This window comes from Globicephala melas, chromosome 5 (assembly GCF_963455315.2).
Source record: "Globicephala melas chromosome 5, mGloMel1.2, whole genome shotgun sequence".
Lineage (NCBI taxonomy): Eukaryota > Metazoa > Chordata > Mammalia > Artiodactyla > Delphinidae > Globicephala > Globicephala melas.
The window spans coordinates 127,481,132-127,499,069 of record NC_083318.1 but is presented as its reverse complement, the minus strand read 5'-3'; the positions used below and the strand labels follow the sequence as shown (position 1 = coordinate 127,499,069).

The window sequence follows — 17,938 nt, the reverse complement described above, 5'->3', positions numbered from 1 at the left end:
AATCTGGAACTTGTTATTCCACAACACTGGCTAAGGGGAAGGGACTTAAAAGTGTGCCAGCATAGTACCCTCAGGAAAGCGTTACTTCTGGAGCATCAAGAGAAATTAGAGAATATATGTGCTCCTTGGAGACATGGTAGTGAAGGTAGAGGTCAGTAAAAGAGCAAAATTAAGAATTCTGTAGAAACCAAGCAGAAACAACACATACCAACCCGCTGCCACCCACCCCCAAACATCCTCCATTGAAGAAAGCAATGTTACTACACTGACAGAAGGAAGTACTATTGAACAAGGAATCTTATCTACAAGTTATCCAGGAATAGAAGAATAATTGGACAAGTTCTATTCAAAACTAAGAATTAAAGTATGTCAGTATGTTTTAAAAGTTGATCAGCATTCTCCTCACACAACCACAGAGCAAAATAAAATTGTAACATAACACTTCAAACTGAATTAAATGTCTCAAACAAGCATTTGAAATGTTTTAAGGAGAAAATCTAACAGAATCATAAATTCAGAAGCTAATCATTTAAATGGCCAAATGACAAAGAAATGCAACAACCTCAGGATATATTTTTAAAAAAAAAGACAAAAATTATAAGACATAAAGTACAAATTGCTCGAAGGAAATTAAATTACATTGAAGAACAACAAGAAAAAATAATTAAAATGAAATAAAGAAGTAAAAATGTTCAGAGTAAATGAATCAAAATGGAAAATAGGCCAAAAGTATAGCATATGTATTTGAAGTCTCTGAAGAAGAAAAGCAACACAATGGTACAATTAATATTTAAATCTATAATCTAAGGAAACTTTCTGAAAATGAAACAAATGTACTTAGTGTTCCTAGAAAAGCTGATCCAGGACAATGAACTCTGAGCTATGTCTTAGTAAAATTATTAGACTTCAAAGGAAAAAAAAAAAAAAAAGAAATCCTCAAGGCAAAAAAATCAAACTACTTTTAATGGTAGAAAGTTAAATCATTATCAGACTTCTCAAGAGCAACGCACGAAGAAAGCCAGCACTAGAGAAGCACTATCAAGAATTTTTTTTTTAAGTGCAGGCCAAATATTCTGTAATCCATTCAAGATCTCCTTCATGGCTACAGAGAAAAGAGTTTTAAACACACAAGTGCTAAGAGAAAAGTGGACACTTGAGCCCCTCCTGATGAAACAACTAGAGTATGAGCTTCATTCAACCATGAAATAACAGGATAAACTTGACAAAACGACTAATAGTGATCATTTAATATATTTAACTGTAGAAATGATGCTAAAACAAGGTTAGAAACATGGGTTAAATGATAAAATTTGAAATCATAGTATGGTATAAAAAATGAAAGGATGGTCTTATTAAACACTGGGAGAAAAACAGGGAAAAAAAGGGGAAAATAGAATATCATTATTAACTAGTATAGAAAATAAGTGGAAGTCACCTATTTCATTTAAAACAAAGAAAAAAAAACAGAAAGAAGGTTAAGTGAAAAAAAGTGGGGAGTGAGGGCACTATAAAAGGTATAAATATAAAGTTAACCACTATAACAAAAGTACAAACCTTTCTAAAAAGAAAAAAGTAGCAAAAACAAACCACAGAGAAAAACACACAGATATAAAAAAATCAAATAATAATAAATAACAAATAATGAAATATATCTTTTGTGTATATATCAAACACAAAATCCTGATAATATACTATCTTCTAAAACACACATAAACATTGACAAAAATCAGTCGTGGATTAGGTCTCATGGAAAACACCATTAAGTTCCACTGAGTGGATATATTACAACTAAATTTCTCTGATCAAAATACAATAAAACTAGAAAAAAAAACCAAAATTAAAAAATTTTTCCATCTGAAATTAAGAAAGCTTCTATTAAACAACTTTTGGGAAAAGGAGAAACACAAATATATATTACAGAGCTTTTTTAAGACATGGTAGTGAAAACACTACATATGAATCTATAAAGAATATTTAAAGGAGTGATTCATAGTCTTAAAAATCCATATCAGGGCTTCCCTGGTGGCACAGTGGTTGAGGATCCGCCTGCCGATGCAGGGGACATGGGTTCGTGCCCCGGTCTGGGAAGGTCCCACGTGCTGCGGAGCGGCTAGGCCCATGAGCCGTGGCCGCTGAGCCAGCGCGTCTGGAGCCTGTGCTCCGCAATGGGAGAGGCCACAACAGTGAGAGGCCCGCATACCAAAAAAAAAAAAAAAAAAAAACCCATATCAATAAAAATGAAAAAAATGGAAATAAATATATTTAATTCCATCTTCAAAAGCTAAAAAAAATATACAGCAAATTTTAACAGAAGATATAAGGAAGATAAAAATAAAAGGAGAAAGTAATAAGGTAAATAATTTTTTAAGTAAATTAAATTAATAAGTTAAATCTTGGTTCTTAGAAAATATCAACAGAAGACAAATCATTAGCTAATCCAATCAAATAAAGAGTAAAGAACTTAGACCAATTTATACAAAAAGTTATCAAGGAATTACCCCACAAAGGAGGACCAGGCCTGAGTGTTTCACAGGTGAACTCAACTAGTCTTTTAGAGAACAGATAGATCCAATATTATTCCAGATTTAAGGAGACTAAGAGATACAACAACTAAACGCAAGACATGATCCTGGACTAAATTGTAGGATGGGACAGTATTGGGATCAGTGACAAGGTTGTAATATGGACTGTAGATTAAAGTATGGCATCAATGTAAATTTCCTGAATTTGATAACAGTACTGTTGTTCTGTGTACAGAATATCATTGTTATTTTAAAATAACACATATAGTTGCACTCTGAAAGAGGGAAAAATTAGACTTCAATAAATAGACTAGAATAAATAGAAAAGTATGTTATTATATCCAAAGACTGTTGAAATATTTTTTTCTGACTAAATTACGTTATCTTGGCGTCCATTCAGCATCCCAAAGTGAATTTATGAATTTATGAGAATGATTTAAAATACATTTGAAGATATATTTACATGGTTTTAGCTTAAAAAAACTCTGAAGGTGATAAAAAGGGAAAGGAAGAAATTCTTGAGCTGTAGATACTGACATAAAGGTAAAACAATTAAAACTGTATGAAATTGGACCAATAAAAAAGAATAGAAATCCCAGAATGTGTGTGTGTGTTTGTGTGTGTGTGTGTATGCATGTGTGACTGTATGAATTAAGCATATGCTGAAAGAGTCATTTCAAGCCAGGAGAGAAATTATACTTTCTTCTAGAACAATACTCAGGTAATGGGCTAATTGTTTGAAGGAAGGAAGTAATTATGTTCACATCACATTGACTCTGGAGACAGCCTGCCTAGATTGGAATCCTGGATTTTAGCTCTATGACCTTAGTCAAGTTACTTAATCTATCTGTGTCTCAATTTTCTTATCTATAAAATAAAAATAACAATACTATTTATCTCACAGAATGTTTGTGAAGGTTAATTGAATTAAATATTGAAAAGTATTCAGCTCATAATAAGCACTATATAAATGTTAAATAGTAGTGGCTGTAATAGTAGTAGTAACAAAATATCCTTGGTACTTGTCTTAATTGGATTTTTAGATGGCTTATCATGTGCTAAGCTATAATCAAAATAATACCATTCTTAATATTATTTAGCCATAAGAAAGAATGAAATTCTGCCATTTGTAGCAATGTGGATGGACCTAGAGAATATTATGCTTAGTGAATTAAGTCAGACAGAGAGAAACAAATACTGTATGATATCACTTATATGTGGAGTCTAAAAAATAAAATGAATGTATATAGCAAAACAGAAGCAACTCAGATATAACATTAAGGGAGTTGCAATAGTGGTCATCTTATTGGAATTTGACTGTTTTCTTTATAATTTTTTGTTCCTTAAAATTTTTCTAGGATTTTTAAGTATGATCTTAATTTCAGAGTAAAAGTTACTTTAACCACAATTTCATTGGTTCAACCTCGATATTTATTCATTTCCAGTGGTATATTTGAAAAGTAGTGGATATTGTAGTATGTGTTTATAATTGAAACTGAAATATTAATCTGTAACCGTGACATAACATATCTGTGTTTCTTTCAAAGAAATGCATAAAATCTTGACATTGAGAAAATTAATAATTTGTGATTAATTTTACAGTTTGATTATTTTTCTTTTCCCCAACTTACATATTATATTTATTTAGAAAGGTCTGTTGAAACTTGAAAGTCTTTTAAAGTCTTTAGAACAAAAATATTTACATTCCCATATTAGCAAATAGAGAATTATCGTAATATAAGGTCTCAAGAAATAATTTTTTAAATTACAATTTCAAGGTTGGAAAGGCTCTTATATTACCAATTTCAGTCTATTCATTATACAGATGAGTAATCTAAATTGATGGTTTGGCTACTTGCCCAAAGTCATGTCATATATCTTAAATGAAGATGTAAAACTCGAACACATTCTTCCTTTCTTCTTCCCTCTCACCTTTCCTCCCTTCCATCCTTCCTCCCCCCTTCCTTTCTTCCTCTCTTACCTTTCTTCAATGTCTACTTTCTCCCTAGCAAACCTGAAATTTTTACATTAAAACATTATTTCAAGACTAAAAAATATAAAATGATATTTAAGAAAGCTGTCAAGAAATTTTTAAAATTTATGCATAGTTCATACTTGGTGAAGAGTAGAAGAAAATGTATGGTTTAAGAAGCTGAATAGGCAGAGATAGACCTAGTCCTTGTTAAATGTGTGCTAAAGCTCTTCAGTAAATATTTTCCTTCCACTTTGCACAAAAAATCTTTAAGGTGGGAATGATAAGGGGAAAATACTTAAAGTAATTGAAGCTCATGATAGGCACTTTTAATGAGTTTGAATTTCCGCGTCCAAATGAACGATATCCCAGGGGGATAAATGCATTTCCTGAGGTGATATATGAGTTACTATAGATAATGTGTACAAAACATGAAAAAGAGGGCTGTTATATAGTTGGAGGTTGGCATATTCAAAATTAGAAAAGGAAATTTATTCTGACAGAGCAATGAATTTGATTTTATTCTCTGGTAAAATTATGGAATGGATTATTAATCAGATGTGTTGTAGATGGTAAAAAAAAAAGTAAGCAGTTCATTTTCTTTTTTGATGGCATTAGCTATTCATAAAATGAATATCTGATTATTCATATATTTTGAGTTCAATAATGCCTTTTACAAAACACTTAAAAACTATATAGAGGACTTCTCTGGTAGTGCAATGGGTAAGAATCCGCCTGCCAATTCAGGGGACATGGGTTCAAGCCCTGTTCCGGGAAGACCCTACATGCCGTGGAGCAACTAAGCCCGTTTGCCACAACTACTGAGCCTGCACTCTAGAGCCTGCGAGCCACAACTACTGAGCCCACGTGCCACTACTACTGAAGCCCACATGCCTAGAGACTGTGCTCCGCAACAAGAGAAGGCACCGCAATGAGAAGACTGCGCACTGCAACGAAGAGTAGCCGCCACTCGCCACAACTAGAGAAAGCCCGTGCACAGCAACGAAGACCCAACACAGCCAAAAAATAAATAAATAAAATTAAAAAACAAAACAAAACTATATAGAGCTACTTGGCTAAATGACAGTGTAGTAAAGAATACTCATAGGTGATTAAAAAACATATCTCGGGTATTAACTAATTAGCTGTTTTCAAAGGGGGTAGAACTTTAGAGGCAAGTTTCAATACTTTGAGCTTTCCCATGTACTCTTCATCAATGTTTTACTAGTAATATGATTGAAGAATTAAAGGCCTGCTTCTCAAACTTCCAAATGATGCAGAGCTAGCAGAAAACGTTGATATAATGGTTGATAGTAAAGATTCAAAATATTTCAGATAGATGTGAAGGTCAAAAGAAACAAAGAATGAAATTGATGAAAGATAAATACAAGATCCAACATTTTGCTTCAAAATCAACTGCATAGGATTTCTGAGGACTTCTGGATTGATAGTATTTTATTTTAAAATATTTTGAAAATTTATTTAATCCTAAGTTTAAGTCAATTGTAATTCACCTAGTAAAAATGATTCAGACTCCAGTGTCATTTAAAAAACTGTATTATTCTTATCATCTGAGGAAACATTTATGAATTGGACTATGTTCACAGGCAAATGACCAGTATTTTGAGGGATATGGAAATCATATCTTGAGAAGAGTGATTGAATAAGCGAATTATTTTTTATTTTAAAATAATATTTCCAAGTAAGGAATAAGATAGCATTCGACAGGTATTTTAAGAATAGTCGTAGAACAGATCTATTTAGATTTATAATGTGATGTATTGATAACAAAGCTAACACACTTAATAGAGGATACAGAGAAGCATATATCAATCATAGTAACACCAAGGCTTTGTATTAATTAGAATATTGCAAATATAAATTGTTCATCTTAGCAACTGGGCTTGTTATACTATTAAATAATATAGTGTTTGTGGAGCATGTAACAAGGTACTAGGTATATAGTAAACATTAAATAAATGTATAACTATTGGTATTATTAACATAATGTCGTTAACATTATGTTCAAGCATAAACTAGATAATTGTTAGATATGATCAGTTATTTCAAATTAAATTTAGAGTAAATGTGTTCCAACTTCTCTGAGTGTAAACTTCTAAGAGTCAATGATCATGTGGCGTATTTGTCGTGCCCTATTGTATTATCCATCCATTTCCTTCTCATGACTTGAAAGAATGTAAATATTTCCTTTCAAGAAAAATGTTACAACTGTGTAATTAGAATAGTTTTGAAAAACAATTATCTATATTCCAGGTTTAGTGCTATTTCTTATCACAATTCAAATAATCACTTTTACATTAAACACTTGACATATAATAATATTTTGTAATATATTAAACATACTATAGTAGACTCAATTACCTTAGCTAGTGGCAAATGACATAAACATAAATAAATTGATAAGCCAAGAACTTGATTTTAATTATTGAAGTAAGCATTCATGAAGATATAAATTTTTTGTCACTGCTACAAAATTTAGCAAATTTTTATGTTGCCATTTTATTTTTATTCTGTAAAATTCCCTCTCCGTCAAGTATGCTGAGAAATAGAGAGATAATTTATAAGAATTGGGTAATGAATATCTAGTGAATGTTCTATCTTCTTTCATTCATATATGAAACAAGTATTTATTAATCATGAATCTATGCCAGACAAATGTGCTTGATACAGGAACATGTCATTTTTTTAAAAAAGTGACAGTCCCTGCCTTCACAGAGCTTGTGGTCTAGTAGAAAAATTCATTGTTCAAAAATCATACAAATAATGTAAAATTGCAACTCTCATACTGTTAGGGAAGTGAGGGATACAGGCTTCTGATGGTGTAAACAACAAGAATTACTATTCCAGGCAAAAGAGCCATGGATAGCTTTCCTGAGGAAGTGATAATTGAGCTGATTTATGAATATGAATAAAAGTTTACTTGAAGAAGTTTCAGGAGGGTCAATTCAGACAGTACAATCAGCATGTATGAAGATCATGCATTGGGAAGAAGTGCTGGAAAGAAAAATGGTCCAGTAGGAATATGTGGAGGTAGGTGGAAGATAGTGTATCCAAAGATATATAGGCTTTGTTAAAGATTTTAATCTTTTTCCTAAAAGCAGTGCAAATCCACTGAAAACCTTTACATTGTGGCAGGGACAGGATCAGATGTGCTCAACAGAAAGAACACTTTGGCTGCAATAGGGAGGTTAGAGATGAGAAAAGGTAGATTTCAGGTAGACTCGTAAGGAGCCCTGGAAAGCAATGATGAGAGCTGAAAATAGTAGAGAAGTGAATGAATATTAGGATTCTCAGTAGGTAGAATCAGAAGTGACAGACTGGATAGGGAAATAAGACTGAGAAAAATAATGAGATCACCGAGATTTAAGATTTACATAAGAAGATTTTCACTGAAGCAGAAAATATTGGAAGAGGACTGGTTTGAGTTGAATGCCTCTAGTATGATCTTGGCCATGTTAAATTTGAGATGTTTTTGAGACATCCAATAGAAATATCAATTATGTAATTGCATAAATCAGTATATACTCCAGAGCTCATCTCTGTATCTACAAATGTAAATTTTGTAAATCATGTGTATAGATGGGAGTCAATGGAGGTAATGATATGAATGGGATTGCCTAGGCAGAAGATCTCATATGAAAAAAGGGTGTAGGTCCAAGTCCAGAGGATTGCCGACATGGGCTTGAAAAGGAACTGAGAAAGAGGCTTAATCATGACATGAAATTCAAGGAAAATAATGTTTATGGTGGAGGGGGCCATCATCACTGTCAAATATTGTCAAGAAGCCTAAACAGATGAGCACTAAATTATATCCATTTGATTCAATAGTGTAAACATTAAGAAGCGCTGCGTCCATTGAGTAGTCGAACACTCGATAATATGAATACAAAAGAGTCTTCCAGAGTGACTGTGAGGTGTGGAAATACAGACAAATCTTTCGAGAAAATTGACTATGAAAAAGTGAGAGAGAAAGGGTAGCAAGTGGGAGTCAGAAGTCAGAGAGAGTAAAAGGAAAGGTTTTTCTCTTTTTGTTTTTATTTTAATGAGAAAGAGTTAAAGAACCTTTTCATGGGAAATCAACAATTGGTAGATGATGTTGAATACAAGAGATGGGAGTTTAAGCATCTGAACTGGAGGGGATTTGTTGATAAGTTTACTGATGGAGGTTTGGCATTAGAAAGGAAGACATCTCCTGTATCACAAATAAAAGTTAAATAGAATAAGCTGGATGTGGGATATAGGTTGAGAAGTAGAAATAAGTGTGAATTTTAATTTAGTATCTTCTGATTCTCTATAAAGTAGCAGTGAATGTCATCTGAGAATTAGGGGAAGTGAGAAGATTAAATGTTTTATGAGGCTAATGGTTTGAAAAGTCATTGTTGAAACGGAACAAGTGAGTTGACATACACATACACACATGCATGGAAATACACACATGCATTTCTGTATGTATGCATTTCTGTATGCATACATACAGAAATAAATAGACTAATAATAGAAGGAAAGAGAAAGAGAAAGAGAGAGAGAAAGAAAGAAAGAGAAAGAAAGATAAGAAAGAAAGAAAGGGAGGGGAGGGAGGAAGAAAGATACATGTGATTGATCATTTCTGGTTACTTAGACATATTCAAAAAGTTTTAGGACCATCTTTCTGAATCAGTGGTTCTCGCCTTTTTTTTTTTTCTGCTCCAGTACAGCTTCTCTACAAGTAAGGGCTATCACGTACTCATATCAAGCATGGTGGTCTGCTATATCACTGATTCTGAAGGCTGGATTGAGGTACTTCCTTAGGAAGGTGTATACAAATCTCAGAGATAGGAAAATGTGTGCGTATAAGGATGTGTCGTGTGTGTATGCAAATGCATTTGTGCAGTTTGAAAAAGCCCATTATATGATTCTAGTATCCTCTCCACAGGGAGACTGGCAATTTCTTCTTGAGAATAGAATAGCCAAGTGTTGAAAGTGGACCAGGAAGTTGGTCCATTGAGGAAGTTCTCCATAGAACTAGGACAAGCAATTACTATATTTAATAAATATTTTAGCACATACAAAATAATCAGTTCACTTTTCCAAAAGAAAACAATAACAAACAACAGCACATCTTCCCTAGATATTTTTCTTTATTACATTATAGAAATTCACTTTGTGATACATACAAATATCTATTATTAAAATCAGTATAGTGACTATTCTAATTCATAATCATTAAATGTAAAACATTTATTTATTAGCAAAATATTTATGAACATTTACAAATATTCAATCACATGTCAGCAAATCTCTCCTTAGGTGGAATTTTCTGACTTTAGTTGAGTCATAAAATGCTTTGGGTCCCTAGTGCATCAATTCGTAAATTACTGATCCACACACAGTACTTTAATATCCTGAAAAAAGAAATGTACTTTTTGAGAGCCTAATTGAATCTTGAGGAGTTATTTATTCACCATTAAGACTGAGATAAATGAGTCAGCTCACAATAGTCATACTAAAGACAGTTATATTCATTTCACAAATAGATAAACTGAAGCTCAGAAAAGGTAGGACTAGAGAGCTAAGGATCCAGGTTAGATTTTCCTTCTGAAAAGACCCAATTCCTAGTAACTGAGCTATGCTAAATAAATATATGAGCTTGAAAGCAATAACTATTTCTCTGAAAATGCATTTCTATATAGAGTTATTAACTTTAATACCTCTCAGTTAATAATCCGAAACTCATAATTCTTATGTTAATGTAGCCTTGTTGCAGTGTAAATAGTACAATTAAGAAAAGCAAAATTTCAGACTCTTTTAAGGTAAAAACTCTCCTAAAACTAGTTATCCTAATTGCTTACAATATGAGTCATTTGGAAAACAAATGATTTCTTGCAGTATGGTAAAGTGATTATATTATGAGCCCTGGCTTTGCAGTAAGAAAAACATTGCTTTAATATCTGGCTTCTAAACTTATTAACTGTGAGAACTGAATGAGTTACTTAAACTCTTGAAGTTTCAGTTTCTTCATCTATGAAATGGAGAGGAAAACATGTAATTCATAACTCATTGTAAGGATTAAATGAGAAAAGTTATTTAAATACTTAGCACTGTATAGATGGGCTGATACACACACACACACATACACGCAATGCTTAACTTTAGCTAGACTGTTTTTGCAGCTGTTATTACTTCAGAGACTAGATGTATGGGAATTGGTTTAGCATTCCACTAGGCATGTTAATTTTCATGTCTTTTTTTTTTCTCCAAAGGCATTAAAACCAGTTTCTATATTCTTTCATCAAACTATAAAAAAAAAAAGAATAATGAAAATGTTCAATTTACTATTGTTTGTGTTTGTCTGAAAGGAGTTTCGCACAGCTGTAGTCACAGCCACAGATAATTATTTCAAATAAGATGAATCTTTTAGATATTTAAATATGTTTTCATATCATAGAATTTAAATGTGAAGTCATTTGTTATGTGCTGTCACTGCAATTCTGCCATGTGCCTTATATAAGTAAAATAGCATGTGCTCTGTGTGGTTCTGAGTGCTAACACTGAGAATCCGAGACACATACTGAGAACAGTGGTTATTGCTCCAAGAAGAATTATCTGTTTCCTTAATCTTTAATCGTTCATTAAAGTGTTTCGAGGTTTAAAAATAAAATTATGGTAGCAACCCCTGGTGTATGATGTTATAACTTAATGCTATGAAATCTCTAATAAACTCTAATATATTTAGAACCCAATAATATAAATTTTGATCCAGAGAAATCTAAACCAAGGGTGAAATGCCACATTGAGGTTTTTTTTTTTTTGATAACTTAGATGTTAAGAACATGTTGAATATCTTGGGAACATTTTCTCAGGAAGAATTCTTTAGAATAAGTTTTACCTTTGCTGCTGTGTTAATGATGGCTTTGATAAAATAACCCAAGGAAAAAAGACAATTTCCTTCAGGCATTATCTGTGTCTGAAATATTCTTCACTGATTTCACATGCATTGATAATATGAACAAGATAATTTGTCTAACTCTGGTGGGCCAAGATTTGCAGTAGGAAATGAAAAATTCACATATAGGTCTTCTCTAAGAAGTCTCTGCAGTGTTTTTCAGTTTATATAAAAAGGCTTAAGATGTTGCCTGAGGCATCTATTTTATTTTCCTCAAGGCAAGCTAAAGTGCCACAAATCAAGTTGTTTTTCACACTGTTAATGTATTCCTGTCTCTTTCAATTTCTCAGAGGGCCGACATAGGGATTTCTGCTTTGACTATCACCCCAGACCGTGAGAATGTGGTGGACTTTACAACACGTTACATGGACTACTCAGTGGGAGTCCTACTTCGAAGGGCTGAAAAGACAGTGGATATGTTTGCCTGTCTTGCACCATTTGATCTCTCACTATGGGCTTGCATTGCTGGCACAGTTCTTCTGGTCGGTCTACTGGTCTACCTCTTGAATTGGCTTAATCCCCCAAGATTACAAATGGGGTCGATGACTTCTACCACTCTCTACAACTCCATGTGGTTTGTGTATGGATCCTTTGTACAGCAAGGTAAGGAAAATATATATATTTCAGTACAAAAAAGGAATGTGATGTTTCATATGCCATGCATTCAGTTAAGAACGTTCTGTGTCTTGACATCAGTAAGTGTTCTAAAGGTCTTTACAGCAATACTAAGAAAAGAACATTTCTTGCTCTTTCCTAGTGGATCTCAAACAGCAGATTTTCAGTAAAAAATGGTACAGTATCTTTTGATGTAAGTTCAGTTTTATCAACAAAGCCAAAGATGAATGTCAGAGGTAAGGTTCACAAGAAACTCAAGAGGAGATTTTCCTTCCCAAGCTCCGATTCTGAGAAATAGCCTTTCTATTTCTCAGATAAATACTTACTGAGATTTATGAAAATACTTACTACCAGAGCAGATATTGCTTAATTATTTATGTGTATAAGAGATGTTAAGACTTGCTGTTTGTTGAGAGACATTGTTTCATGTATTAAAAATATTCATTGGCAGTGAAAAGACTTTAAGATTCTGATAAGAAATTTACGCTTTATCTTTCACTTTAATATATAATTTTTACCAGTTAACTTATAATTTCATTATATTCTAAACAATGTCTTTGTTGTGTTATTCAGTAGTCAATCTGCCTACTCTTTAAACTTATCTAGGTAATTACTTGACTCTTATTGTTTCAGAATAGAACAATATTTATTGAGCCCCTTACTTGAGACTACTGCCATCATAGAAAATGAAATAATAAAATACTTAGGGGATTGATAGTTTCTTGCAAACTTGTCATATGTATTGAAGAGAAGACATAGGTGTCACAATGGAGACATATGATTCTTTTGCCTTAATATTTACAACTCTCAATAACATCTTACTTTTTATATACACTTGCTATTGGATCTTCCATTAAATTTCATTCTTTCTATTCTCATTTAACTAATCATAAGGTTTGTCTAGACTTTTCATCTCTACTTTCTCACATAAAATCTATCCCGCAAAACTCTGTAAGCATGCTTTTTCCCGCTACCTTTCTGTATCTGTGTATCTTTATCGCAGATATTTTTGTTCCATTCATTAATCACTAATCTAGTAGATATTTAATCCATGCTATTTATTTAAGTAGAACTTTGCTAGGCACTGAGTATACAGTTGGGAGCAAGGGAGTCGTTGCCATCATTGAGCTACAAGTCTTGTGGGATGCAAACATGTAAAATCCACGTGTGATAGAGACTGTTAGAGATCATAGTCGTGGAGAGGGTGAATATATCTTAATGTCGCAAAGAAGGCTTTTTGAATTAGTACTGTATAAACAGAGACAGAAGTAACTATGCAAAGAGCTTATTGAAGAAGAGGATGGGGGAAAGGATACATAGATGGTAGGATAGAATTTAAGACCAAGAAGTGAGGGAGAAATCAGAATAGACTATGCAGAATAGACTATGGAGCTGGTAAAGATGAGGCTGAAGATATATTTGTTATTATCAGGGGTTTGAATTTGATCTTCAGGGAAATTATCAGTAATTTAAAGGTATTAAACAGGGAAATTGCATGTTTAAATTTTTACTATAATCAGAAACATTGTGATTATAGTATGGATAAAATTGAAAGAGAGCAATGTGGAAAGGGAAACAAATTATCAGAGTATTATAATAACTAAATAAAGAGTAAACGTGGCTTGCACAAAGGTAAGATGACACTGGGAATCAAGAGAAGGGTATTGATGAATTGGAATCTATAGAACCTGATAAATTATATAGTGCTATGGGGATTGGTACTGAAGGAGAAAAAGGAGGTGAAATTTTATCCTAGGTTTCTGGATTGGGCAGTTACGTGTATTGGTTGTCGATGTCATTTTCTGGGGAAAAAAATCAAGAAGAGCAGGTGTGATGTGGAAGATGATACATTCATTTTGGTACATTTGAGTTGAGGTATCTGTGAAATATCCAGGGGTATATTTCTAATGCTTGTTAATGGTTTGATATATTTGTCAGAAGCACAGAAGAGACATCTGGGCTAACAGATTGAGGAGATATTGGCATGTAGGAGATAATTGAAGCCATGGAAGTGAACAAGATCGTACAGAGTAGTTGTTCTCAACTGCATACTCCTGATTGAGGACGACTGACTCAGAGAGGGCCTAGGACAGAGCCCTAAGGAAAGGAATGGGTAGATGAGATTTCAGTGATAACTAATAAGTAGTGACAAGAAAGATGCAAGTACCATGTGTACCATCTAGTGGTATACATACCAAGTAAAGACAATATTTGAATATGGAAGATTGGTTGACAGTGTTAAACATTTCAAAGAATCAAGTAAAATTAATACTTGAAAGGTGTTCATTGGATTTAGCAATAACCTTGTTATTGGTAGTATTCCAGTGACTAGAGCTGCATAATAAATTCCTCGAAAACTTATCAGTTTCGTGGGTCACAAATTTAGACAGGACATGGTGTGGTTGGCTTGTCTCTGCTCAATGATGTCTGAAGCCTCAGCTAGACAGCCCAAAGTCTGGAGGCTGAACTCATTTGAAGGCTTGTTCATTTCATTCACACGTCTGGTGGTTAATGCTGGCAGAGAGCTGGTGACCTCAGTTTTCCTCTACGACCTTTCTCCATAGGATAGTTTGGCTTTCTCACACCATGATGATTGATTTCTCTATAAAGCGTGTCCCCAAAATAGGGGAAAGAGTCAGTGAAACAGAAGAATTTTTTAGTCCAGGTTGGGGATCACAAACTTGTATGATGGTGTGAGCTTCTCTTGCAGGAAACACTCTGGATGTGCCACCTCATGGCTTTGTCATGAGAATTTAAATGGTTTTAAAATGTGAAGTTCTTAGGTACAGTAACTTATAGAAGTATCACGTAAGTGTTTACCCAGTAAATAAAAACAAATTAGTCTCAGCTGTGGATAGTTAGGCACACGAGAAAAGGATAACAAGGCAGATTATTTTAGATTATTAGCAAGACGGTGGTTGAAGTAGTAGATTCTAGGGAATATGGAGCAATAAAAAATAGAAAGACCAATAATCACAGTGTAATAGAGAGTAAGACTGGAAAGTAAGAAAGTGGTAGTGGGAGAGAGTAGAGTTCTTGATGAGGCCAAAGAACAGCTGTAGAAATATCAGTGTGAGATAGTTCAAAGTTTGTATTGACAAAATGGGACACCTGAGCCTAACATTTTTGAGATGAAACAGTAGAGGACAAGTTACAGGTGTGTAGATGTGGATTCCTGAAGAGTTGGTGAAGAACTTCAAAGCTGACCAACTGAGAATCCAGAGGATTAGATGAGCCATCTGTAATGATGGTTGGCTTGGATTAGAGAGAAAGAAAATAAGCCGTGTGCCAAAGTTGTCAATAAATGAGGATAGATAACTAGGATGTTGATAAGTATGAGTACTGACTAGAAATAGAAGGTGGTAAAGCTACATGTAACTAACCTCTCTGTTTATCTCACTTCTTCCCATTCCATCTAGTTTTTCTGTGCATGGTTTCAATAACTACCAAAATCTAGATGACTCCCAAATCTATATCATCCTTGAATTTTAGTTTTATATACTCTCACTAGACTCTCTGGATATATCAGAGATACCACAAATTCCAACATGCCAATAATTGGATTTTTTTGCACTTTAAACCTTTATAGCCTCTTGTGTTCTCTATTCTAGCTGATGCATTAGCAACCACTCAGACTTACAGGTTAGAAACTTTGAAAACAGTTTTGATTTTTTCTTCCTTCTATCCCTTATATCCAACTATAAGTCATGCAAATTTTACTTCATACTTATTTCTAGGATTGGAAATCTCTTCTCACCTAGAGAGATAAGACCTGGATTTTTACCTAGATTAGGCCTATCTCATTTCTCATCTGAGCTACAGGAATCTCATAATAGGTCTTTCTTTTTCAATTTTGTTTCCTGCAAATATATGCTCCACATACTTACACATATACTCAAATTATCACTGTCATGGAGAGCTAACCACATAATTCCCATTCTTCAAATATTTCCTTGGCTCCCCAATGCCCACAGTTTAAAGTTATTTAGAGCATGAACAATACTCCATCGTTTGGGTCTTCACCAGTCTTGATTCTCATCTCCTACCACTCATGGCTCACATGTAATTGTCCAGTTATTCCAAACTGCTTTTGTCTCTCGAACAGAAGACAAGACTGTGTCTTGCCTCTCTGCCTTTGCTTCTACTCTTTTCAATTCGTGAAATGCCTTTATTACCAATTGCTTAATCTCTACGCCCACTCTCTGCTTTCATATGGCAAATTCCTGTGCATCCTCTAGTTCTTATTCTGATCTCACTTCCTTCAGGAAGTCTTTGCGTTTTCTTTTGTCTCCACCTGAGTCCTTTGAACACAAGATAGTGTCCTGTTTATCTTTATAGTCTCTTTGCCTAATTCAGTGTCTTGTACGTATTAGGTGTTTAATAAATGCATACTGATCAACTAAATAAGTGAATAAATGCTAAATACTTAACTAAATCAAGCATGGAATTAACTGCAACATTGTGTTTATTAGATTACAGTCTATTGCCCAATGACTTAAACTCACTTAAACCAAACAGGAAGTTATCCAGAATGTCTCCACTGGTGTATTTTCTTAAGTAGCTAAGATGAGAAACTTATAAGTAAGGTTTCCCATTGGTTGAAGCCTTACTTTTGAGAATGTTGACAAGCTTATGGACTGGCTTTCTGAATTCTGTCTCCAGGTGGCCCAGTTTCAGCAAGTTTTGGAGAACACCCAAAAGAAAAAGATAAATAAAATTATCCATATGGTTACATGCTTTTCTAGTCTGTAAACAGGCTTCAGATATCAAAAGTTATAAATATGTTAAGCACTTTTCTATCTCAACTGCTCCCTTAAATAAGTTGTACAGCCTGTGGGTTGATTATACATTTATACGAATTCATAATGATGCATCATGCTGAATTGCATATGATTAACTACTTCATCTCTGAAATGTTGCTATTCTTCCACCTGCTAACAATGAAAAAGGTGAATTCATTAAAAGGTACTGAAAGTATCTTTACACTTTGATTAAAAATAAATTAAGAAAAGACTTCAAAAACCCCATGAAAAAAAGAATCAGTCAATGAAGTGTCCATGCACAGGCAATGAAGTTTGGAATTAGTGATAATTTCTAATAAAAATATAGTCTTTTAAGGAGAAGTACAGTAATATTTCTGAATTATTTCAGAATTACGGTCTTTAATGAGCCACTAGAGACTAGATTGAGTAGGAATAAAAGGGCATTTCATGTATTATCATATAGATGTTTGAAAAAAGAGTTCAGGGACAGCTAAAAGCAGAAAAATGTTAAATATACGTAAGCTGTTTACTAATCCTGATTTTTAAAAAAAATCTGTAACTTCAGAGCATTCCAGAAAAACAGCTTAGGGAATCCAACTGTGCAAAATCAGTATGGTCCATTATAGAGATAAACTTAGTACATCTGTTTGGCTAGAACATTACAGTTTGTGAATTAGGCAGTTTAATGCATGAATGAGACACCAATTTTATGCAAGTTTTGTTGCCATTTCATATCCTCCCTTATCTTCATGCCTATGTACATCTCCCTGCAATCAACATACTTAAAAAAAAAAAAACTGGGGCTTGATTTTTGAAGATCCCTGATATTTAGTTTATGGTCAGTGGCTCTTAATATCATCTGGGCCATGAAGGGCCTCTGTGACTTGTTCTCACATGTGGTTGTATGTAATTTGTTTACTGTTTACTTGCAAAGGGAAATTTCAGAGTTTACCTCAGATGGTCTGGTTCTATGAAGTATAAATATTTATAGTCACGTAAAATGTTTCAGGCTATCACATATGTTTACCAGCAAGCATTTACTATATACCAGCTATGCGCCAGGAACACAAAGAACAAAAGAAAAACAAGGAATAACTGTATTAACTGGCTTAATAAATATTCC

At 33.6% G+C, this 17,938-nt stretch overlaps 1 protein-coding gene across 3 annotated transcripts in view; it reads left to right on the top strand.

Moving 5' to 3' along the window:
* Positions 1 to 17,938, top strand: part of GRID2 (glutamate ionotropic receptor delta type subunit 2) — a 1,390,615-nt gene that overhangs the window by 1,064,287 nt on the left and 308,390 nt on the right. For all 3 annotated transcript variants that reach the window (XM_060299788.1, XM_060299787.1, XM_030865662.2), the window contains one exon: positions 11,728 to 12,040. In XM_060299788.1, the coding sequence (XP_060155771.1) occupies positions 11,728 to 12,040 (313 nt within the window). The remainder of the gene's footprint in view (positions 1 to 11,727; positions 12,041 to 17,938) is intronic.